Genomic DNA, 26304 nt, shown 5'->3' with positions numbered 1-26304 from the left:
GAGACATATTATAACATAACTTGCACTTAGTTCAATAGGCAACTTAGGAAGAAGAATAAGTATGTGCAGATATTTGAAGAAATCCTTTAAGAAATTCAGAACTATCAAGAGGCCATCACTTATTTGGCAATTAGGCATAACTGTATTGTGATAAGAAATGAGAAAAAAAAATAATATAGTAAAATAGAATAGATTAGTCAAATGTACTTCTGTTGTATTAGGCATCATGTTTTAATCCTATAAATGTTAACTTATTGAGCATTTAAGATTATTTATGTTACCGCTTGCTTTGGTACAAAACTGACATACGAAAACACAAAGAGAGCTAGATGCCACATAAGATAAAAATTACAGAACAGTGTAACTAATTATTACTTAAGTGCTGCTTTACCCTGGTACTACTTGTAGCACCAAAATCTACATTCACAATACAAGCCATGCAAATTATAGATTTAAAAAGGGATTTTTTTTTTTTTCCCCAAATCATTCTCTGCTTAAAAGTAATTTTTTTTTTTTTTTTTTTGGTTTTTCATTCTGCTTCCTTGAAAGAACATCTATTTCTATGTTGTACTTTAAACATAATAAAAGAAAAAAAAAATGGCAAAGCTATAGAAACCATTTCTCCTGAAAAGGACATGAAATGTCACCTTACAGTTAAACAAAAACAGCACAGCGACCTTGTGTTTATAATACTCCCTATGCAACACATATATTAAGAATAGTACAATCCTGCTGCAGAGCTTTACAATATCATGCTCTAAAACTAACGACAGCATGAAGTAATAATAGATATTTGAACGATCAAACTTTTCCTGTGCTTCTGGGAGAAATTTACAAATACATTGCTGTTGTGCCCGTCCCAGGACCGAGAAGATGTACAAAAGAGCAAAGTAGCTGCACCTGTTGGTCAGCACTCCCTTTGGTGACAAGTAGTTTGTGTAAAAATACTGCATATACTGTTCTGAGAATACATATTTTAAGATACTGTAAAATTACAAGGAACGAAGGGCCTCACTGATATTGCACACTTGAGATCTCCACTTTAAATAAACCCCACGTAATTGTGCCATACACTCTCCCCATGGTTTCAGGAGCTGCCACATAAGCTAAGGCAAAGTTGATGAGCCAGTTCCCATTTGTTGGTTCTTATAGAAGATCGCAGTTATGTCTAGTATAGCCGTTTTACAATACTAGATACAAACAAGCAGAGATAATGCAAGGAAAAGTAGAAGAAGATTAACTAATAAAAGGACTGAATTCTTTACATAGCAATGTTAATATTTTAACTACCTATGGAATGTGGAAGAGACAACACTAACAATTCAAACACAAGTACAGCAAATTCACAGAATCCTCTTAATACCGAATTTGAAAAAAGTGCCAAGCTAAAACTGCAACTATGGAATTAAAAAAGTTAAACAAAATGGGAGAACTGCTCCACATAATGTAGCTTACAAGTCAGTAAATGATCCAAACAAAAAAAAGAAAAGCAATAAAACAGAATATGCAGTTTTAACACCAAGTCAAAGACCAATTTAGATTCATAAATTACAAGTGCTTTGTTGGCATTTAAGATCGATGAACTCCTGTAGGCAGTTAAAACAAAGCTCTAAATTTGTGAAATAAATTACCTCCTTTCATTCACATCTTTTAGTACAATTTCACCACATGCATACAAAGTATAATGCCCTTTGTTACAAAGGATAGAGGTGACGACTACGACGTTTGAGTTTTGGCTTGTAGTCATCAAAAAAGAAGGAAACCTCAAGGTCACTTGGTGGAGAGCTGCTTAGACTGTCTTCCCCACTGCTCATATCTTCACACGAGTCCTCACTGGAATTAGGAGAAAAGGCTCAGTTACTACAGCAGTAAACACAATCTCCAATAATCTTACTTTGTTGCAGTTCGAGACAAAGCAAATGCCAATTAATAGCTTATATGGGAGCATTACATTTAAATGTGGTAGTTCTAGGCCCAATTAACTACCTGATGGCCTGTGCCTCATTAAAAAATGAACCTTGCAGGCATCTGGCGGGTCAGTACTTACACAGGGTTTATTCACAATAATTGGAAAAATTTAACAAAAATTGGATGTCTGGCTTTTAAATGGGAATACAGATCCATACAAAATCTCTAAACACAACATACAAGAAAGGGAATACAGGAACCATTTAACAGCCGCTGTTAATGACAACAGTTTAACATCAGTTTAAGATGCTTCTGAGATCTTTCAGAATTCATCACAGTTGTGCGCACGGGCTGTGCCTGGATATTCCGTAATCACCTGTGTGCCAGGGCCGCTGATAAGGCAGTACAGATCCTCTTGTTCCTCCTCCTACTGCTGGCTTCACCTTCTGTCCCTCCCTCTGGTTGCACTGCAGAGGGATCAGTTCTAGCATCTGCACTCCACGGCGGTTTCGCCCCCCCGTGTCCCTTTCCCCTGCAGCGCTGCTGGCTTTACTCCTCTCCTGCAGGCAACTGCTGTGGGCACTCAGGTGGATGTTTCAGGATGGAGAGTGGGTGATTTTAGGAGCGGAGTGGCCGTTAAAATGTGTCATTTACTGGCCCCTTCCTTTTCTGAATGAACATGGTGAGGGTTTGCGCCTGTGTCTATTCATCTCTGAAGCATAGTAAAACTATTTACTATGCTTCAGTTTGTGAACAAATAGGAAGCCTGTGAATGCTGAGCTGAGGCTGCAGCGAAAGGGACTGATGAATCCATGTCAGTCCCTTTCTCAGGCTTAAATGTGAGACATCAGGGGTCTGTAGACCCGATATTTCACGAAAGACCCCCAAAAGGGCATCTACAAAAAATAAATTTAAGGACTTGTTCGCAATTTGAAGTCTAGAATTTCTGCCACAAAAAAGCAGCAAGGCATAGCAGCCGTGGCATGTGTAATTCCCTAGCCACTGCCTCTGTTGTTCTGTGCTGGAGCTTTGGGGTGCACACCCTAATGCAATTCGCTGTGCGCGCCTATGGATTTCAAAGACAGAGGTGCATTTGTCCTGCTTCAAGCCCATAGACTTGTAAGGTTATGCAAAAACCGATTCAAGGATAGAAAAGCCAGCCCACCCCCAAGTGAAGTTTTCAACTATATGCCAGTTTAAAAAAAAAAAAAAAAGTCTTGAATATATTATATACCCATTAACTGCTTGCCGACCAGCTGCCGCAGTTTTACTGCAGCAGAATGGCACGGATGGGCGAAACGACGTTACCTTACGTCGCTTCGTCTTTTTGCCACTAGGGGTGGCCGAGCGCGTGCCCACAGTGTGTGTCGGGAGCCGATGTGTGACAACAGAGCAAGAACAGAGATCTGTGTGTGTAAACACACAAATCCCGGTTCTTTCAGGGGAGTAGAGACAGATCAAGTGTTCATACTAAGTATGAACACTGATCTCTCTCTCTCTCAGACAGTCCCATCCCCCCTACAGTTAGAACACACATAGAGAAAAAAGTTAACCCCTCGATCTCCCCCTAGTGTTAACCCCTACCCCGCCAGTGACATTTATACAGTAATCAGTGCATTTTTATAGCAGGGATCACTGTATAATTGTCAATGGTCCCAAAAATGTGTCAAGTGTCCAATTTGTCCGCCGCAATATCGCAGTCCTGATAAAAAAAAAAAAAAAAAGACACTTTTACGGACCTTTGGCTTTTTTTCTGCCTGTATCCATGCACACATAGGCTTTTACAGGTGTATCAGAAGAGGCACAGTCAGAAGTTATTGCATTCTAATGGCCAAAATAAATTCATATTCTGTCCAATAGGATGCATGAATGCTAAATGAGCCTAAACGTGTGTGCAAAACTCAGCTTTTGCCTGCCAGGAGTAAAAGGTATTCAGAAGAAAAGTTCAAACGTCCAGTGTGCACGAGCACATCATTGCAATTCTAGATGATCAGATCAAATAACAGAAACTGCCAACAGCTTAATATAGAACCTGGCAAAAAACCATAGGTATTCTGGATTATATAACATAATTCCACACTAAACTTGCATTTATAGGAAAACATTTTTCCTATAAATGCAACGCTGCATTAATGTTTTTAAAACCTACTTCCAGTTTTCTGTCACTAGTCACCTAATAGTTTGGACCAGGCTGGTTCAAATGAACTTTTACCTTCACTAACAGATGTGCCCACTAAGCACTGAAAAAAAAGTGTATGTATCATCAGCTACATACAGTATACAGTTCTGTGTTACAGCTGTGGGACGGAGACTTCCCATTCCACTCCTGGGACAAAATGGAGTTGGGTGCAACGCTACTCATTCATTCACAGAAAGCTTTGTATTTTATAAATGAATACCAGTCTTCCCATGAATGGCTGAAGTGGAGAGGTCGGCAGATGAGGTCACAATTTCCACCTCAGCCATTCAGAGGAAGCCTTGTACTCAGTTCAGAAAAAGCAAGGCTGACTGTGAATGGATGAGCAGTGCTCAGCCTGACACGAATTTTCCCTGGAAGAGGGACAGAAAGTCCCTATCCCACTGCTGCTACACAGTGCTGTATACTGTATATAGCACATGCCACATACAGTTTCTACAGCGCTCACATCGCTTAGTGAAGGTAATAGCTAGTTTGGACCAGCTTGGTTCAAACAAACTATTTTAAAAAAGGGACAGTAACCTGAAGTTAGAATTTAATGTTTTTCAGTGCAAAATGTAAAACTTGTAGAATCAGACACAACTTGAGCATAGTACATACCTCTCACTTTCATTCATAAACCCATACTCTGGAATGGTTGGCAATTCTGGAACACTGCAATAACTGGTATGAAGATTCTGTGCAGTACGTCTGGATACAATCCATACAAGCTTCTTATGGTCCGGTTTGCAGCATTCTGGGGACGAATAATCTGCTAGGCATTGGGAAACAAGCTCTCTCCAATAGAGCATGTCTGTGTCCTTTACCTAGAAATAAAAGGACAAAGACAACATTGGTTTTCAATAGGAAAAAGAAATACACAAGTTACATTTGCTTGCCCACCCTACTGAAAAGACCAGCTGCCCGGCTACTGTTGTGATTACCACACTATCCAAGTCATTAAAACGCATTTGTACGTTCATATAGGTGGGCCTCAATTTTTTTGGGGGGGGGGGGTAAGTGTGTGTGTGTGTGTGTGTGTGTGTGTAAAACTTTTTTTTTTCCCTCATCACATAGGTGATGATTTTTTTTTTTAGTGACAGGTTCTCTTTAATTAGACATTCAGAGTCTAAGAGACCTTAGATGTCTCCCATGTATGTAATATTCACATCATACTGGATTCCATTCTTTCCAGGCCTTGATGGCCAGGGAAACTGTCAACGGGGACCCAGAAGTCACTCTACCCTCTATGCCGGTCCCAGGCCCATAGATGGGCAAGCGGAGCCCACGATACAAAGCATGGTGGGGAAGTCGTGTGGTAACATTCGGCCACCAGCACAATTGCCTAAATGCTTCCATCTGACAAGTGCTGAAGGATAGGAATTGTGCATCCCTGCGTCTGGTGCCAACAGTGAATGAGCTGACAAAAGCTGAGGCGCCAGTATGCAATTTTTAGTCGCCATGGTGACCTGGTGCCTGGGATTTGTCAAGCCCTCAAGCAAATGAACAAGGAACTTTATGGCAGGATCGTTAACTACTATGTTAATTATTTTTTTATATTTGATAAACATGTTAAAGCCTATAATAGATTTTAATGTCTGGGTTTAGATACAACAAAATATGCATGCTTTCAGGATAGATCACTTTTAATACTTGAATTACTAGTTGAAACTTTTTTTTTTTTTTTTTTTATATTAAGAATGCCCACCATTTCAATGTTTGCAGAATCTGCATATTATCTGAGAACAAAAAGGTTACCCCCATTAAAACAATAATATAGTAGAAATTGTGTACTTGCCTTTGAATGTTTCTGTACATGCAGAGCTATCTCAAACAGTTCCAAAGACTTCAAGGTTTCTACTTCGAGAGTAAGAAGGCACAAGGCTAACACTGAGGGCTAAAGACAGAAAAACACAATTTAATAGAACAGTCTTTTTACAAATCACAAATTATCAGATGAAAAATCAGTAAAAATTCTTACTTTTGCTTTGGAAAAAATGAGGCGGCAGTTGCAAGCTTTCAGCTGAGCTTCCAGTTTGTCAAGGTTTATTACTTCTTCCCTGTAATGATAACAAAAAGGTAAAATTAGTAAAATGATTAAAAAAAAAAAAAAAAAAAAAACATACAAATACGCTTTTGGAATTTGTTTTTTCATTCCATTCTTTAGTTTTACATTTTTAAATGGTTACAGGGCAAAGCCTAACAGTTGTCTGAACTTAGCACCATCCAGTTACAAGGCACGCGTCAAACCTACTGCTTACTACTGAAACTCTGGGACCTTCATATAACCTAGTATATGAGTAAAGTGCCCTGATGGCCATTAGTAGACATGCAAGTTAAGATGTGCAGCCAATTACAGCCATTAAAAAAAAACAGCTTTGTTCTATGCAGACTTCCATATAGCTGCTGAGATGTAAAGATGACAAAAAAAAAAAAAAAATAGGACCCCCCCTCCCAATCCCTAGTCTGCTACCATGTGGACAGTGATGTAGAATACAGTGTTGCATATAACCTCCCTAGTGTCTAGGTAAATGTCACACAAACAAGAACACATTACAATATATTCTGCTTAATACAACAAACACGGGAGGTACATACCTCTCAGAGGAATGGCTGAGTACTAAAGTGTGGTATAAGTGCAAGAAGGTTAAGGCAGTGGTAGCTTTGAATTCAAAGTGCAGTTTTTCAGATACAATTTTCTCCATACGTTTAATATCGGACGCAGTGCATTTACATTGGCTGATGCGGATGACATCATGAGTGGATGGGACATTGCATTCCTCTTCTACAACTCTGGCCGCCAGTTGGAAGCAGCAGACACCAATACAGGACAAGTGCTTTGGCTTCACCTTAATGAAAATACAGAAGGATTTGTAAAACACTACAAGGTTTTGTCACTGACCAATAGACATCTTTCTTCAAGTGGTTGTAAACCTCAAACACGAAATGTGAGCTTCATTCCTCTGCTATCAGCATGAATCACTTGCACTTCCCCCGTGTTTTCCTGAAACTAAAAAAAAAAAAAAGGGGGGGGGGGGGTAGGTGACGGGAAAGGATCTTCAACTGATTGACAGCCTCAGCTCTGTTCTTGTTTGGAGGGGGGTGTGTCCCTTCCATCCAATCAGCTGTCAGAGCTCCTCTCACTGAGCTCTGCAGAGTGTAACTTCACCTCTCTGCCCTCTTTTTCTGGAGGTACACAATACACCAAGCTAATCATCTTGCTTATAGTGGCTTGAGCAATGAAAGGGGGGGGGGGGGTTCATTTGAAACTGGCACATAGTAGGGTGGGGAAAACAAAGTCAAGCAGTTTATGTACATGCTTTACCCCCTCCCTCCAAGATGTATAGGACACTCCCATCTTAAAAGCATTTATTGCCCCAACATTTCATATTCCCTATATGTGTCTGCTGTACCATGTACTTGAATGATAAAGTATCCTCTTCTCTTTGTACTACTTCCTTTATGTAAAATCCCCAGCATTCCTGCCAGTCCCTCTGCTTTCCTATTAACTACTGACCACACTAAGCAGGATAGCACACCGTGGTCAGTTCTCTAGCTGTGCTGGGAACTTCGTGTACTCTCCTCCAATGATCAGACTTGTCCCGACACCCCCGCCCGCACAGCCTGTCACTGGGAAGCTTAGTGGGCTGCTGCTTCTCCTTCTCCAGCTTTTATGCAGCTGAAAGCAGATGGAATCTGATCAGCTATTATAAATACTCTTTTTTTTTGTATTTTTTTTTTTTTATTTATATCTATACACAAAATGTTTTGCCTTTCATTTCTATTTTAAACTGAATGTAAAACGATCAACTTGTAAAACAACCCAATCACTAAATCAGGAAAAAAGACCAGGACTGATAGCTGTCAAAAGGGTCCTGGTGATTTAAATAACGCGATTGTAAAAGTGGGGATCAGAGGTCAGGTCGGAGTAAAAGTGGATGTACACAAAAATGACTGTAGTTGTACAATTAGAAGGATTGTGTCATAATTGTGAGGAGAGATGGGAGATCTATTAAAACAAAAATGATTGTACCAGGAATCATGCATCATAAAAAAAAAAAAAAAAAAAAAAAAAAAACCACACAACAAACACACACAGCAAGCAGATTAGAAAACCTAGTTTGATCTGTTATAAAACTTTGCTAATGGATAGGGATCGTTTAGTGCTCCCCAATGCCCAATAAGGATGAGCCCAGGCGTGTTCACAACCCGCATGTGTAGAGCCCGCCAGGAAGGCAGCACTGCGAAGCGCTAATCGCAGGCAGTGAGAAGTTTTCCCGATCCGCGACTGCAGAGATCGAGAAATGTCTCGCTGCCTGTGATTAGCGCTGTACGGTGCAGACTTCCTGGCGGGCTCTACACGTGCGGGTTGCGAACACGCCTGAGCTCATCCTTAATGCCCAACAAGGAACAGTGCATTACATACTTAGAGGAACTAGAATTTTGTGCATCCAGGGGCTGATTAGTTGCTCTAAATGTAGCTTAACCTGCTTTAAAAGCAGGAATGTATAAATGCAGGAAAAAAAGCGATCTGAGAGGCAAAAAAGTAGTTAAGTTTGCAACTACTTCTGCGTTTAGAAAAGCTAAAGATGCAGGAGCTCCAGTTTGAATGAAACCCTTAACTTTATAATACATACAAAGTTATAGAACACCATTGACCCCTGGCCTGGCCTACTGAAGCCCCAGATATAAGCTACCACTCAAAATGTGAAGGTAGTGGAGATCTCCATAGAAGAAAAGAATTCCAATCCCCTTGCCTCTACATACAATCACCAGTGTTATGTTTTCACAATGTATTCTTGGCTTTTATTCTGTAGGAATGGGCCTTACTTTCATGATAGCCAAAAACCGATCCAAGATGTTCACAGCCAGGACAAAGGTCTCCATACGGAAGCCATAGAAGTTTGTTAAACTCCACAAGTCTTCTACCTTTGCATTTCTGGATTTTGGACAGATTGTATTATCATTCTGTACAAAACAACAGTAAACAGGTTATTTATCGATTAGCAATAATAAAACAGGTACAATGCAGAAAAACACACAATATCATCAAGACACTCCTAAATTTCTGTACACACATGCAACTGATCCTAAATGCTATTTTTCAGATGTTATTTATGTAGAAAGAAACAAAGATTTTCAAAAGTATACACAATTTATTAAAAAGTTAAAAAAAATTATGCATTAGCGATATTAATAATTATTAAAAAGGAAAAACAAGGTCTTATCAAAATGGAATATCAGAAAGCTGGAGTGAAGCTACCTGGACACCAATAACAAACACGCCCCTCCCCCGTCCTCTCACCTCTGCAGTGGACTCTATAAGGATCAAGCCCTTCTCTTTAGGCTGGTACTTGTATTCTTGCTCCAAATGCACATTCAGTTGCTTGAGAAGTTTAAAGGCCTCGTTGCTGGTGTTATCCAGGGCTGCTAAATCCTTCATATTGGATCTGTGTCAGAGAAAAAAAACACAGAAGAGAGGAGAAATAAACAACTTCAGCCTTTTCCCTAAGAGTCAGCAGCGATCAGCTGGTGAGAGGAGTGTCCTGCTTACTGGGGCGGATCTCATCCCAGGAGAAGAAGGAGAAGGAGGAGGAGGAGGAGAAGGGCTGCCTACAGACAGTTTATCACGTCTACATAGCCTGAGGGGGATTTCCTTTGTGTACCTAGTGACCCATCATCATTGTCTCAGCTGATAGCAGAAACACCAACAGCCACCCTTTCATCTCCACAAACAAAGCCAAATCAATCAGATCTCACCCAACACACAGAAACAACCACAGCGTAGGTCCATCAGAACAAACCCAAATCTCACCGATCAGCCAACACACAGAAACAACCACAGTGTCAGTCCATCAGAATAAACCCAAATCTCACCGATCAACCAACACACAGAAACAACCACAGTGTCAGTCCATCAGAACAAACCCAAATCTCACCGATCAGCCAACACACAGAAACAACCACAGTGTCAGTCCATCAGAACAAACCCAAATCTCACCGATCAGCCAACACACAGAAACAACCACAGCGTAGGTCCATCAGAACAAACCCAAATCTCACCGATCAGCCAACACACAGAAACAACCACAGCGTAGGTCCATCAGAACAAACCCAAATCTCACCGATCAGCCAACACACAGAAACAACCACAGTGTCAGTCCATCAGAGCGAACAAACAACACAGATCTGGCCTACATTGTGTACAACTGTCTCTAGAAGATCTGATTCTAAATGATATAGGAGGACAGAACTGCCTTCATATCACCTATATCAGTGGTCATCAACCCTGTCCTCAGGACCCACTAACAGGCCAGGTTTGCAAGATAACTGAAATACATCACAGATGATATCATTTGCTGCTCAGTGATTGCAGTATTCTAGTCTGTATCTCCCTAAGGTAATACATAAAACCTGGCCTGTTAGTGGGCCCTGAGGACAGAGTTGATGACCACTGATCTATATTGTTCTTTGGATTCTCATTGGACCTTGATCTGAAGGTGATTACCTAATAAAAAGACTCCTTCATGAAGGCAATCATCTAATAATACATAGTCCAAACAATGGAGGGGCTTGTCCTGATAGGCTTCTTTTGGATGGGATTTAAAGGGCAAGCCTAGGTACTACAATAGGAATCCTTGATTTGCAAGTACAGATCTGGGAGCTTAAGATTTGTCCTAGATCTCCTAAGGTGGTCATACACATAGCAATTTGTGATCGAGTTAGGTATAAGCAATTCATCAATAAAACATGCTACTGTTCTGCACTTTGTAATCAACTGAAAATATGATCAATCAGTCCTAAATCTAAATGATCTGTATTACAATCGGTTCTAAAGCACATAATCAGATATGTGTTTTCGATCAGTTGGAAGTGATCAACGCAAATTATATTAATATATCTCACTAAACTGTGAACTATATCTAAATCTAAACTGTGAACCATCCAGAAATCGGATTGTTTGGATTTAGGATAGACTGGATTTTCAGGGGATATCTTCAGTCAATCCTGGCCATACACTGATCGACTGAATAGGAATAAATACGGTTACAATTTTAAACTATGCAACACTTCCGGTACCAACTGAATATACAAATCAGAAACAATCCATAAAAACAAAAACACAATCATCCAATCGACCTGAATTCCGTTCAGTTGTCTTACAATCACATACATATTTTTTCAATTGATCAGAAACAATTGATAAAATTCCACCACAGCCAGTATCAAAACCAAAAAACTCACTAGATTGATTGGAGGGTCTGTGGATTACAATCCTTATCCAATCATTTAAGTCACTTCAAATAACTGCATCAATAGATGTGTGACCATTGTTACAGGGACCCTACACGTAACAATCTGATCGAACAATTTTTCACAGAATTTAAATATGACAATCAAGTCTATGAATTATTGGAAAGATACATTGATCAAAAATGAATAACTAAATCAAAATGATTCTAAACAGTCCAGACAAACAAAATCCCACCAGATCGACCAATACGATCAGTGTATGGCACATCAAACAATCTTTTTGATTGTGTTTTTTTTCTCCTGGACAGTAAGCAAGACAAAAAATAAGAGAAGAATCGGTATATGGCTGCTGTTGTGTGTTCTGTCATTTTTGCTCCTTTTCCAAACAGCGGAGGGTCTCCCTTGTTATATAGAAATTCGATATAGATCGGTCACACAGATGCTGCACAGCGGATGGTCTGACAGATCAAATCTGAAGCGGAATCTGCCTATCTGTGGATGGGCACATTCGATCCTACACTTATCACCCAAATCAGACTATTTCTAAAATCGGATCTATTATAGCAGTGACAACATTGATTGGAATCATCCATGTCTATATATGATCTGGTGAGATAGGATCCAGTGTTGTGTATGACAAGCTCAGCCCCCCTATGACAGGACCCCTGGGGGTGATCAGAAGAAGGGGGGAGGGGAGTACTGTACTTACCTTCCCAGGGTGTCCAGGTGTTACATAGGCAGAGGGGAGTCTTGTCACTTTATTGGGGGGACATGTCCAGTCCACATCTAAGACACGATCGGTGACAACACACAGCTCACCAGGGCACACATCCGAACATGGCTGCCCTCATCCTACCACACATAATAATAATTATAAGAAAAGAAAAAAATCTAAAAATGACAATGTCTCCTCCGATCTCCTTCCTTCTTCTTCTTGTTGTTGTTTCTGATCATTCAACGCCCTAGAGCTTCAGACGTCACACGGCGGAGGGATTTTTTTTACTAATGTCAACACAAAGAACGAACCCCGAAGTAAAATAGTCCCAGACAGTCGCGGCTCCTATTACTTCCCCATTTCACTCCCCTAACAGACCCCCATTACAGCCACGCTCTAGTAATTCACGTTTAATTAGAAAAAATGAGACAGAAAGCAAAGGTTTATGGAAGAAAAACAATGAGCTATTCGGCGGAAGGATATTTAATTTCAGCGTCTTACGTCACTGGGTTTTAAATCCCTGCCTACGGCCTCTTGTCATTCTCGGTTTGAAAAGGCCGCCCGAATTCTGCTGGCGCGTGATTGGACGAAGGAGCCCAGCGCTGCGCGATTCGCTCGTTGGGCTTTCTGAAGGCGCACAGGGATTGGTGGGACGTGTGAAAGGGGGTTCTGATTGGTGGACTAGCGAGTTCTTGTTGCTGGACAGATTTAATAAGGAAAAAAATATGATACTGCCTGGGGCATGCGCAGTGAGGGCTCTAGTGTCGCCTGTGCACTTGGGACCTGTTTACTCCAGGGAGTGTTGATATGGCAACGGTGTGCGATGGCGGATTGGTAGATGATTCCCCACACCCCTGCTATTTGTTTTATGCATTATAGATGCAAATATTACACTGTATATATATATATATGTATATATACACAGTATCTCACAAAAGTGAGTACACCCCTCACATTTTTGTAAATATTTTATTATATCTTTTCATGTGACAACACTGAAGAAATGACACTTTACTACAATGTAAAGTAGTGAGTGTACAGCTTGCATAACAGTGTAAATTTGCTGTCCCCTCAAAATAACTCAACACACAGCTATTAATGTCTAAACCGATGGAAACAAAAGTGAGTACACCCCTAAGTGAAAATGTTCAAATTGGGCCCAAAGTGTCAAATTACGGTAAGTATTTGGTAGGAAAATTTTCAGTTTTTCGAGAACCTCAGAGAGTTCTTTGCCATGAGGTGTCATGTTGAACTTCCAGTGACCAGTATGAGAGAGTGAGAGTGATAACACCAAATTTAACACACCTGCTTCCCATTCACACCTGAGACCTTGTAACACTAACGAGTCACATGACACCGGGGAGGGAAAATGGCTAATTGGACCCAATTTGGACATTTTCACTTAGGGGTGTACTCACTTTTCTTTCCAGCGGTTTAGACATTAATGGCTGCGTGTTGAGTTATTTTGAGGGGACAGTAAATTTACACTGTTATACAAGCTGTACACTCACTACTTTACATTGTAGCAAAGTGTAATTTCTTCAGTGTTGTCACATGAAAAGATATAATAAAATATTTACAAAAATGTGAGGTGTGTACTCACTTTTGTGAGATACTGTAGATGCAAATATTACACTTTCCTGGTGCCTTCATGGCAGCATACACCATGCATATGCTGCCATGGATAGGCACCAGGAAAGGAAAATTATGGAAAGGTAAGTATTCAATTTTCCATTTTATATATATATATATATATATATATATATATATATACACACACACACACACACACACACACACACACACACACACACACACACACACACACACACACACACACTGGTCTGAATATTTTAAAAACTGCTGATCTACTGGAAGTTTCACACACAATCATCATGGGTTTGCAGGGAATGGGCCGAAGACAAAATATCCAGTAAGCGGAAGTTGCATGGAGGAAAATGCCTTGTTGATGTCAGAGGTCAGAGGAGAATGGGCAGACTGGTTGGAGATGATAGAAATGCAACAGTGACTCCAATAACCACTCGTTACAACCAAGGTATGTAGAATAACATCTCTGAATGCACAACATATCGAACCTTGAAGCAGATGGGCTACAGCAGCAGAAGACCACACCACTCCTGTCACTCCTGTCAGCTAAGAACAGGAAACTGAGGCTACAATTTGCACAGGTTCTCCAAAATTGGACAACAGAAGATTGGAAAAAACGTTGCCTGGTCTGAGGAGTCTGGATTTCAGCTGCGACATTCAGATGGTAGGGTCAGAATTTGGCATAAACAACATGAAAGTATGGATCCTTCCTGCCTTGTATCAAAGGTTCAGGCTGGTGGTGTAATGATGTGGGGGATATTTTCTTGGCACACTTTGGGCTCCTTAGTACCAACTGAGCATCGTTTAAACACCACGGCCTACATGAGTATTGTTGCTGACCATGTCCATCCCTTTATGACTACAGTGTAATCATCTTCTGATGGCTCCTTCCAGCAGGATAATGCACCATGTCACAAAGCTCAAATCATCTCACCACTGGTTTCTTGAACATGACAATGAGGTCACTGTACTCCAATGGCCTCCACAGTCACCTGATCTCAATCCAATAGAGCACCTTTGGGATGTGGTGGAACGGGAGATTTGCATCATGGATATTTTTACACTGTTGCTTTAAAAAATATTTTTCTATCACTTTTATTGCTGTCACAAGGAATGTAAACATCCTTTGTGACAGGTACTCCTTATGGAGGGATCTTGGATCTAGGGGAACTTAACCGATCTTCTGCTCCTCTCTGCAACTAAACTGCTTCTTCTCCCCCATCCTTTTGCTTAAGTAGTCCTGACATTGTTAAAGTGGAATTCCAGTCTATTTGTAACATGCTTAAAGTGATTTTAAAGGTTGTTTTTTAAAATAACAAACACATTATACTTGTCTGCTCTGTGCAGTGGTTTTGCACAGAACAGCCCCAATCCTCTTCTTTTTGGATCCTGGCTCCTCCCCCCCCCCCACTGAGTGCCCTCTTATAGCAAACCTCTTGCAATGGGAGCAATGGAGCAGGCTCGCTCCTGAACCGCAAACATTGTTCATTTACACAAAGAGCACGGCACCGCCCCCACTCTCCCCTCATTGGCTCACAGGCTGTGATTGACAGCCGATGGCTCCTGCTGCTGAGTGAGCCAATGGGAGAAAGACCTGGGAGAGCCACGGCACCCATGCACATTGCTGGATCGAGATGGGGCTTGGGTAAATATAAGGAGGGGGGGGAGAGCTGCACCCAGAAGGTTTTTTTCCTTTAGGCCCCATTCACAGCTGAGCATTTTGTAGCTTAAAGACTGAAGCTACAAAACGCTGGAGGGGAAAAAAATCAATAATTCTCTATGGAGATGGTTCACATCTCCACTTCAAAACGCCTGAAGCCAGAAGCTCCAAAATGCCTGAAGCTCAAACAAGTTCTGTTTTTTTTTTTTTTTACGCAGATTTGGGTGTTTTTTTGCTTTTTACATTGGTGACCTTTTGACCTGTGCAAAAACGCGGTAAAAAATGTGCCAAAATCGCGCAACTATCTGTCTGAAAGCGCTACGCTCAGGCGTGACTGGGGCCTTATGGTAAAAAAACCTTCTGCCTTTAGAACCACTTTAAACCTGCTCCCGCCCCCTTCTAAATCCTATTCTAACTACCCTGTGAAAAGAAGCTGCTAAACCCAGCCATAGACGGTTTGAATCTCGGCTGGTTCCTGCTGAACTGGTGACCGATTGATCAACTTGGGTACAACCAGCCTTTCAGAAATTTTCATTCAATTATTGCCAGCAGCTAAAGCCGCTAGCAATAATCGTTGTGTACGAGCACAATAGCTCAGCGGGGGGGATTCCCCTATCAACTGACTGTGTTGATGGTAGAATCAAGCAATTTTCTTTCCTGCAACCATCTATGGCCGGCTGTAGACTATATTCACACCGACAATTGAGACCGGTTCGAATTGTAGTGGCAGAAATCTTTTGTTTACAGCTGCGGATGAAAGCGGCTAGGTGCAGCTGCCGACCCCATTCACTATAATGACAGGTCGCTGGCAGCCGCAGCTATTCGTGCCTCTCCGCACAGACAGCAATTACTTGCTATTACTACAATTACTACGCGCTCTGAAAATCACAATATGTACAGGTAGATGCGTCCTCATTAATGCAGTTTTAGGCCAAATGTATACAGCAAAATTTTATCTTATGCAGAATCCTTTTGAGTATTCTTTAGAATTCTATCACTGCAATTGTGCCGTTGCTACATCCTCATAGCATGGAGAATCCAGGACCTCAATACATATTTCTGTGCATTGGAGAGCTTCCAAAACCCCCACTCAGAGAGATAATTGTTGCCAGCCTCTTTATGCACAGGATTGTAATACAGATGTCTGCTTGATATCTCCAGAGAGGAGACACACAATCAAGTGATGGCAAAATTGTACTTTCTGCTAACTATGAGCACAAGGACCCACAGTGTGCATAGGGATTCACTTCATGGAAGCAAAAATGTTTCTGTACCAATCTTTGCATAGTCACAGGCACCCTTGGCATTATGCTTAAAGTGGTTCTAAAGGCAGGTTTTTTTATCTCGATGCATTCTACGCATTAGGATAAAAAAAACCTTCTGTGTGCAGCAGCCCTCCCAATACTTACCTGAGCCCCATTTTGATCCAGCGATGTGCACGAGTGCCTCGGCCGTCCAGGGCTCTCCCTCCTGATTGGCTGGGACACAGCAGCCGCGCCAATGGCTCCCGCTGCTGTAAATCAAAATCAGCCAATGAGGAGAGAGAGGGGGCGGGGTCGAACCACGGCTCTGTGTCTGAATGGATACACAGAGCTGTGTCCATGAGAATAGGAGGATCCAGGCTGCTCTGTGCAAAACCACTGCACAGAGCAGGTAAGTATGACATGTTTGTTATTTTTAAGGGAAAAAAAAGAGACTTTAGTATCACTTTATAGAGAAGCTCCAGGCTCCCCCCAAAAAATTAAAAGTCAGCAGCTACAAATACTGTAGCTACTAACTTTTAATATAAGGACACTTACCGGTCTAGTGATCCAGCGATGTCGTCACCCAGTGTCGCCAACCTACCAGATTGAAATTTACTGGCACAACACCCAAAATTTACTGGCACCACCACGTTTTTACTGACATTTCACAAAAGTTCCAAAATTACATTTTTAGGTGTAAATTTCAGTATTTAGGCTACAAACAGGTATGCTAAGCAAATAGCAATGTGATTTAAGGTAGATTTTAAGGTAAAAAAACATATTTTTGGTATTTTCGACATAATAAGGAATTATCTAGTCCAATCACCTCCTGCCTCCATCACCTGTCACCATTACTCCCTGCCAGACTGCCTCCATCCCCCTCTGCCTCCACCCCCTGCCACCATCACCCCCTGCCAGACTGCCTCCACCCCTCTTTGCCACCATCCCCCTCTGCCACTAACACCACCTGCTCCAGTCCACCCCCCTCTGCCACCATCCCCCTCTGCCACCAACACCACCTGCTCCAGTCCATCCCAATCTGCCACCATCCCCCTCTGCCACCAACACCATCTTCTCCAGTCCATCCCCCTCTGCCACCATCCCCCTCTGCCACCAACACCACCTGCTCCAGTCCATCCCCCTCTGCCACCATCCCCTTCTGCCACTGACCCCTCTGCCACCATCATACCATGTCTCCACCCCCCTCTGCCACCATCACACCCTGCCTCCATCCCCCTCTGCCACCATCACCCCCTACCACTATCCCCCCTCTGCCAGACTGCCTCCATCCCCCTCTGCCACTATCCCCCTCTGCCACCATCACCCCCTGCCACAATCCCCCTCTGCCACCATCATACCCTGCCTCCATCCCCCTCTGCCACCATTACCCCCTACCACTATCCCCCCTCTGCCAGACTGCCTCCATCCCCCTCTGCCACTATCCCCCTCTGCCGCCATCACCCCCTGCCACAATCCCCCTCTGCCACCATCATACCCTGCCTCCACCCCCCTCTGCCACCATTACCCCCTGCCACCACCGCCCTCTGCCAGACTGCCTCCACCCCCCTCTGCCACTATCCCCCTCTGCCACCATCACCACCTGCTCCATCCCCCTCTGCCATCATCACCCCCTGCCACCATCATACCCTGCCTTCACCCCCTCTGCCACCATCACCCCCTGCCACAATCCCCCTCTGCCACCATCATACCCTGCCTCCACCCCCCTCTGCCAGACTGCCTCCATCCCCCTCTGCCACCAACACCACCTGCTCCAGTCCACCCCCCTCTGCCTCCATCCCCCTCTGCCACCAACACGACCTGCTCCAGTCCATCCCCCTCTGCCACCATCACCTTCTGTCACCGTCGGCTGGGCTGTCACTCTGTCCCAGACTCCCCCCGGTCCCCGTAGACTCTGGATTGCCTGGTCCTGGATGCAGGGCTCCCCTCCATTCCGCCGGCGCGTGCTGCTCAGCCTCCGAGACCTGCTGCTCCAGTGGCAGAGTCGCCTGGCCCTGGCTCAGCTCAGCTGTCAGCTTGCCTTGCCGCCGCGGCCGCGCTCGATCGATTTGAAAATGACGCCGGGCGGCGATATTACGTTACTGCGCATGCGCCGCCCGGCCGAGCGCGTATGAGCTTTCCCGAGCCCGGCCGGCTTCGGAACGGCGCATGCGCAGTTGCGTGGCCGGCTCGCGGCCATCATTTTTACGGGCACCGGTGCCCGTAACGGGCATTCACGGGCGCCCCGAAAAACGGGTCGTTTTTACGGGCTGCCCGTAAATCTACGGGCGGTTGGCAACACTGTCGTCACCTGAGACGATTCTTCAATCGGCTCCTGGTGCAGGCGCCGGCATCTCAAGTAAGGGAAGCAGGAAGTGAAGCCTTGCAGCTTCACAGCTGGTTTCCTACTGTGCATGCGTGAGTCGCGCTTGCGCCTTGTGAATGGTCCCGTAGTTTTCTAGGGCCTGTGATGTGTTCCAGGAGACTGCAGGGGATGGAGAGGAGGCTAAAATTCTGGCTCAGACTGCTGCAGTGATCTGAGCCAGAAGTCGGAGTAGGTACTTGTCAAAATCAGGTACCCACTCCCCCTGCCCCCAAAAAGTGCCAAATGTGGCAGTGGAGGGGGAGGGGAGGGTGCAAACAAATGGAACTTCCCCTTTTAGGTGGAGCTCTGGTTTAAGAAAAGGAGATTTAAGAGTCACTGGTGACCTCTGTAATTCTTGTAAATACAGAACACCTTTCTGGCTTTTGGGGGATTTACTCCAGTACCTACCCAAACCTGGGGTCTGGATGAACTTCTAAACAATAAAATGGCTCATGACAACCCACGTGCAACCTACAGTACAATCCATATGGGGTCTACCCTACAATTAAGGGAAATGGAAGCTTTGGTCTAACATAGGCTTAAAGAAATGTAAGCCCTGGTCTAACTTAGCTTTAATGTTCTGTAAACTCTGTTATACCACTTGTACCTAAAGGTAAGCCTATAATAAGGCTTACCTGTAGGTACTGTGAATATCTCCTAAACTTGCAGTTTAGGAAATAATTAGAGTGCATGCACATCACGGATCTGGTGGACAGATTACTGGGAGGGGCTGTGGAAGACCCGGCTGTCATGGTGCACTTTGGCAGAGGCAGATGGAGTGTCCTAAAGAACAGTTTTAGGGACTTAGGAGCTAAATTGAGGAAAAGGATCTCCAAAGTAGTATTCTTAGGATTACTATCGGAACCTCGAGCCACACCAGAAAGGCAGAGGGAGATTAGGGAAGTAAACAAGTGGCTGAGGAGCTGGTGTAGTAAGGAGGGGTTTGGGTTCCTGGAGAACTGAGCCGACTTCTTAGTCAGTCACCAGTTCTATAGAAGGGACGGATGGCACCTAAATGAGGAGGGTGCAGATCTCCTGGGAGTGAAGATGGCTGAAAAGTTAGAGGGGTTTTTAAACTGGGCGATAGTGGGGAAGGTCCAGAGGTAGAGATAGTGAACAATGAACATATTCCAGAGGGTAGTATTGGGGGAATTAGTGGTAGGTTGGCTAAAGCACACAAACCCGAGGTAAGTATAGTAACAAGTCCTATTTGCAATCTCGGAACATCCAATAAGAGGACAGTATGTGACTGGTCTAAACTACGTGGCACGTTCACCAATACCAGGAGCCTGGCGGACGAGATGGGTGAACTAGAGACACTGTTGAACGAGGAGGATTTAGATTTTGTGGGAATTTCAGAGAGCTGGTTCAACAGCTCTCATGATTGGCTGGCAACCATTCAAGGGTATTCCCTTTATCGCAGGGATAGATAGGGTAAAAAAGGGGGAGGGGTATGCCTATATATCAAGAATAAAGTACAAGTAAATGTGAGAGATGACATCAATAAGGGAGCGAGGGAAAATAATACTGGGAGTATGCTATAGGCCCCCTAACCTGAGGGAGGAGGGGGAGACGGACCTCCTATCACAATTTGGATTAGCAGCAAGGATGGGAAGTGTTATAATGGGTGAATTTAAATATCCAGACATAGACTGGGCGAAGGGAACCACGCATTTGTCTAAGGCTCGCCAGTTCCTAAATGTCTTACAGGACAATTTCATGGGTCAGGTGGTAGATGCACCAACTAGAAACAAGGCGTTACTAGACCTACTGATTACCAACAATACAGACCTGATCACAGATGTGGAAATATGGGGCAATTTAGGAAACAGTGATGACAGGTCAATTGGCTTCAGTATAAATCACACAAATAGGAAACACAAGGGGAACACAAAGACACTGAATTTCAAAAGAGCCAACTTCCCTAAACTGCGAACCTTACTAGAAGATATAAATTGGGATAAAATCTTAGAAACAAAGAACATGGAGGAGAGATGGGTTTGCTTTAAGAGCATATTAAATAAGGGCATTATCCAGTGCATCCCATTGAGAAATAAATTTAAAAGAGCGAACAAAAGTCCTGGATGGCTTAACGCTAATGTAAAAATGCATATAAAAGCAAAGGAGGAAAGCAAAAAAAATCCCAAGATATTCTTTAAGAATATAAACAGTAAAAAAGGGAGGACAGACCATATTGGCTCCATAAAGAATGAGGAAGGACATCTGGTTACAAAGGATGGGGAGATGGCGAAGGTATTGAATTTATTCTTCTCCTCAGTCTTCAAGAGGGAATCGAGGGGTTTAAGTAACCAAAACTGCAGTGTTTGTCCTCATGACACATCACAGGAAGCACCTTAATGGCTAACAAAGGATAGAATTAGAAGTAGACTTGGGAAACTTAACATTAATAAATCACCGGGACCAGATGGCTTGCACCCGAGGGTACTTAGGGAATTCAGTCAAGTAATTGCCAGACCATTGTTCTTAATTTTTACTGACAGTCTACTGACTGGAATGGTACCAGCTGATTGGAGAAAAGCCAATGTAGCACCAATATTTAAAAAAGGGCCAAAATACATCCCTGGGAATTACAGACCAGACCAGTTAGTCTAACATCAATAGTATGCAAGCTCTTGGAGGGGATGATAAGGGATTATATACAAGATTTTAGTAATGAAAACGGTATAATTAGCAGTAATCAGCATTGATTCATGAAGAATCGTTCTGGCTAAACAAATTTATTAACCTTCTGTGAGGAGGCGAGCTGCCATCTAAAGTTCCCCAAAAATGTTTAGTGTACAAAGTAAGGTCCGTTGGCATGGACCATAGGGTGAGTACATGGATTGAAAACTGGCTACAAGGGAAAGTTCAGAGGGTGGTGATAAATGGGGAATACTAGGAATGGTCAGGGGTGGGAAGTGGGGTCCTCCAGGGTTCTTTGCTGGGACCAATCCTGTTTAATTTGCTAATAAACAACCTGGAGGATGGGGTAAACAGCTCAATCTCTGTATTTGTGGACGACACTAAGGTAAGCAGGGCAATAACTTCTCTGCAGGATGTGGAAACCTTGCAAGAAGATCTGAACAAATTAGTGGGATGGACAACTACATGGCAAATGAGGTTTAATGTAAAATAATGCATTTGGGTGGCAAAAATATGAATGCAATCTACTCATTAGGGGGTGAACCTCTGAGGGGAATCTAGGATGGAAAAGGACTTGGGGGTCCTAGTAGATGATAGGCTCAGCAATGGCATCCAAAGCCAAATTGCTGCTAGCAAAGCAAACAGAATATTGGCATGCATTTAAAAGGGGATTAACTCCAGGGATAAAGCAATATTTCTGCCACTCTACAAGATTTTGGTCCAGCCTCACCTAAAGTATGCTGTCCAGTTCTGGGCACCGGTCCTCAGGAAAGATGCAGTGGAAATGGAGTGAGTACAAAGAAGGGCAACAAAGCTAAAAAAAGGGTCTGGAGGATATTAGTTATGAATTAAGGTTGCGAGCACTGAACTTATTCGCTCTGAAGAAGAGACGCTTGAGAGGGGATATGATTTCAATTTACAAATACCATACTGGTGACCCCAAATAGGGATAAAACTTTTTTGCTTAAGGGAGTTTAATAAGACACTTGGCCACTCACTAAAATTAGAAGAAAAGAGGTTTAACCTTAAACTGCGTAGAGAGTTCTTTGCTGTAAGAGCGGCAAGGATGTGGAATTTCCTTCGACAGGTGGTGGTTTCAGCGGGGGGGGGGGGGGGGGGGGGCATCAATAGTTTCAAACAAATTATTAGAGAAGAGAAGCCCGGAGCAAAAAATAATTTTAAAAAATAGCGGAGGGCTGACATGACAGGGAAAGCAGGGTACATTAGATATAAGAGGGCTCACTCGATTGGGGGAGGAGGGGGCAGAGTTAATAAAATAAGCTGGCCCCTCCCCAGCATCACCACAGCGTGCAGAAGCAAGCTTCAGGAGACATGGCCGACGTGGAGCAGCTTCTGGCTCCGCTGTGGGCTGAGGCTGCGGCCGGGGGAGCTGGATGGCTTCAGGCACAGCTGGCGCCGGTGCTGGGCGAGTAGGCCACAGGTGCCAGTACCGGGGGGTGGAAGTCCTCACGAGCTCGGAGGTCCAGGCCTCCAGGGCGCTTCTCCCCGGATGCCTCCCCCAGAGCTCAGCGTCACACAGGGCGTCCCATTCAGGCCCCTTCAGGACCATCCCCAAAGCGTTCTGCTGTGCTCGCGGGTGGGGGTCCTGGGAGGAATCCCCCTACAGAAGGAGCTCAGCAGGCAGGTGCTTCGGCAGCAGGAGAAGGAGCACACGGGCTCCGCCCCTGGCGATGAGTCAGCGGGGGGCAGGGCAGGGGAGCCGTTCAGCCACGGCCGCCGTGCCCTTTACTGCCATGGCCGGCGGCTATCAACTCACCAGGAGGCAGCTGCAGAGTACTGCACCGTGGATGGAGGCAGGACGGAAGACCGCTGAGAGCCCCCTGGGACCGGGCAAGGCGACGCAGAAGTCGGCGGGCGGATCCCGTGTGAGGAGGCGGTGCCAGCTGCCATGCAGATCCTTGGCATCCAGAGACGCTTCCCCTGGAGGGCTGTTGTTAGATGGTGATGGGATGTCGGTGCAAAGGTCAGAGGGCAAACTATCAGAAGAGGATGAGGAGCCCCAGAGACGGTCGGCGGCGATGGAAGCAGGACCTTCGGCTGGTGGGACCCTTCCTAGGCAGCCTGGTAAGTCCATTTTAAACTTTTCTAATTCTGGTTCTGAGGGTGAAGAGGAGGTGGTTCTTAGGGGTGGGCCTAGGTCACGGACCGAGGGGTCAGACATGCCACCGTGGCGGTGGGCGCAGGGGCAGTCTGCATCAGCTGGTAAGGCGGACGAGGCTGGGACGGCAGGGGAGGCTGCTAGCAAACAGGAGGCCATTAGATTAGCCGACTCCGCAAAATGTGAGGTGTATTTGTCTTTTGAAGGGCCCCTTGGGGCGCACCTTAAACCAGAGGTCCGTGAACAAGTTTGGAAAGGTGAGTATGTGGAACTGTTCTCACTGCTGTCGCTGCCAAAGTTCAATCTGGATAGGGTCAAGCCAGAGACTAAGAAGGAGGTTGAGGAGAAGAGGCGGTACAGACTGATCCCGCGGACTTTCCCTAACTGGTTACAGGCTTTCGCCATTATGGCGAGCGTAATTGGGGATAAGAACCCCCCAACACTGTTCGGCACTCTTCTGTTACCTGGATGCCATTGGAGAGGCCTACAGAGTCTACGGGGGGGCACGTCCTGGCTGAGCTACTACCAGCAGTTCTGGCAGCGGAGGGAAATACGCCTGTCCTTGAGGTGGGACCACAAGGACATTAGTTTGTGGATGCGGTTTATGACCTCGGGCCCCGAATCAGTTTTTTCAAGGGGGGGCCAGTGGAGCTTCTACTCCTGGACAGTCGGTTGGAAAAAAGAAAGGGATCTGTTGGCAGTACAGTGAGGGTTCTTGCAAGTTTGGTGGGGCTTGCCGGTACAAGCACGAGTGTTCCAGTTGCGGAGGTGCCCACCCCTTGTCCCGCCGCTTCAAGCAAGGGAAAGGTCATGTCGGGGAGTCTGCTCACAAAAGGGACGACGCCATTGAGGGTGTAAAGGATGCGACCTTTCCTCAATAGATACCCTGACAGGGAGGCGGCACAGGTTTCTCAGAGGGATTTCATATACCTTGTGCTTTGGTCGAGGCACCTCCAGTGTCACGTAACTTGCGCTCGGCCGTGCAACATTCGGAAGTGGTTTCTGAGAAACTACGGAAGGAAGTTGCGTTGGGCCGCATGTGTGGCCCTTTCCCTTCACTACCTTTAGCGGATTTGGTTATCTCTCCTTTGGGGGTCATGCCGAAGAAGGAGCCCAATAAATTTAGGGTTATTTACTACCTTTTCTTCCCGAAGGGGGGGTCGGTCAATGATGCAATTGACTCGGAGGCGTGTGCGGTAAGTTACACTTCCTTCAATGCGGCTGTGTTCTGGGTGCGACATTACGGGCAGGGGGCGCTGATGGCCAAATCTGATATTGAGTCAGCTTTTAGACTGCTCCCAGTTCACGGTGATAGCTTTTGGTTGCTGGGATGTCATTGGAACGAGGAGTTCTATGTTGATCGCTGCCTTCCCATGGGATGCTCGATCTCCTGTGCATTATTTGAACACTTCAGCTCTTTTGTGCAGTGGGTAATTCGTGATGTATCTGGAGTGAATTCTATCATCCATTACTTGGATGACTTCCTTTGGGTTGCCTCCTCAAGGATCTGCGCGATGCTACTGACTATGTTGGAACACATCGCTAATCGTTTTGGTATCCCATTGGCCCCCGATAAGACAGAGGGGCTGACCACAGTCCTTAGTTTCTTGGGCATTGTGTTTGACTCCAGTGCCATGGAGTGCCGCTTGCCGGAGGACAAGCTGGTTGCCCTCAAGGAGGAGATTCGGAGTCTTTTGGGATTGCGCAAGGTTCAGCTTTGGAAATTGCAGTCCTTGTTGGGTACGTTGAATTTTGCGTGTTGAATACTACCGATGGGCAGAGTATTTTGCCGACGGTTGTCGTCATGTACGACGGGGGGTCACATAGCCCACACATTTCGTGCGTCTGGTAAAGGAACATAGGGAGGATTTGTAAGTGGCACTTTTTCCTGGAATCTTTTAACGGGTGGGCATTGTGGATGTCTGGGCCAGTTAGTAACCTTGATCTGGAACTTTACACGGATGCGGCCAGCTCGACAGGTTTTAGGGCTTTCTTCCAGGGCCGGTGGAGTGCAGGACCCTTTTTATCCGTAATTTAGTGTTACTTGAATTGTTTACGGTGGTGCTGGCTGTGGAGTTGTGGGGTGAGTCTTTCAGGATCTGAAAGTTCGCTTCCACTGGGACAATCTAGGGGTAGTACAGGTCATCAATAAGGTCTCAGCCTTGTCTACGCCGGTGGTGCGACTGCTCCAACACTTGGTGTTGAGATATCTGCAGGTAAATGTTTTTTATATATGCAGTTCACCTTACTGGAGTTGAGAATGTCATAGCTGACGCTTTGTCTCGCTTTCAGTGGGACAGATTATTATTATTATTAATAAACAGGTTTTTAATAGCGCCAACAGTTTACGCAGCGCTTTACAACATGAGGGCAGACAGTACACTTACAATACAAATCAATACAGGAGGAATCAGAAGGCCCTGCTCGTTAGTGCTTGCAATCTAGAGGGGAGGGTCAAGTGGAAACAAAAGGTAATAACTGTGGAGGGTGAGCTTATGGAGAAAATTAAAACAGTTGTTAGGTGTGGGTAGGGTAGGCTTCTCTGAAGAGATGGGTTTTCAGGGATCGTCTAAAAGCTAATAGAGTAGGAGATAAGCGGACAGATTGGGGTAAGG

The 26304-nt window shown here is 44.5% G+C and overlaps 1 protein-coding gene across 2 annotated transcripts; it reads right to left on the bottom strand.

Annotated features, from left to right (window-relative positions):
• Positions 1–382: 382 nt before the first annotated feature.
• CCNG2 (cyclin G2) lies at positions 383–12337 on the bottom strand. 2 transcript variants are annotated; one of them, XM_073597359.1, is made up of 8 exons: positions 12048–12335; positions 9390–9534; positions 8915–9052; positions 6683–6933; positions 6066–6144; positions 5883–5981; positions 4706–4911; positions 383–1833 (listed from the first exon to the last, which is right to left on the bottom strand). In XM_073597359.1, exons 2-8 carry the CDS (start codon positions 9525–9527, stop codon positions 1695–1697), a joined length of 1050 nt encoding a protein of 349 aa, XP_073453460.1. In that variant the 5' UTR covers positions 9528–9534; positions 12048–12335; the 3' UTR covers positions 383–1694. The 2 variants fall into 2 exon arrangements, with proteins under 2 accessions (XP_073453460.1, XP_073453469.1); XM_073597368.1 differs by lacking the exon at positions 8915–9052 and having other exon boundaries at positions 12048–12337.
• Positions 12338–26304: the final 13967 nt, after the last annotated feature.

The sequence above is a fragment of the Aquarana catesbeiana genome, linkage group LG01 (genome assembly GCF_042186555.1).
Source record: "Aquarana catesbeiana isolate 2022-GZ linkage group LG01, ASM4218655v1, whole genome shotgun sequence".
NCBI lineage: Eukaryota > Metazoa > Chordata > Amphibia > Anura > Ranidae > Aquarana > Aquarana catesbeiana.
This window is presented reverse-complemented; position numbering and strand designations above follow the sequence as displayed.

Coding starts and splice junctions, on each gene's coding strand:
- CCNG2 (XM_073597359.1), bottom strand. CDS start 9,527: ATGAAGGATTTAGCAGCCCTGGATAACACCAGCAACGAGGCCTTTAAA. Junction 6,934..8,914: donor GGTTTTTGGCTATCATGAAA/GTAAGGCCCATT, acceptor ATTTTCATTAAG/GTGAAGCCAAAGCACTTGTC. Junction 5,982..6,065: donor TCATTTTTTCCAAAGCAAAA/GTAAGAATTTTT, acceptor TTCTGTCTTTAG/CCCTCAGTGTTAGCCTTGTG.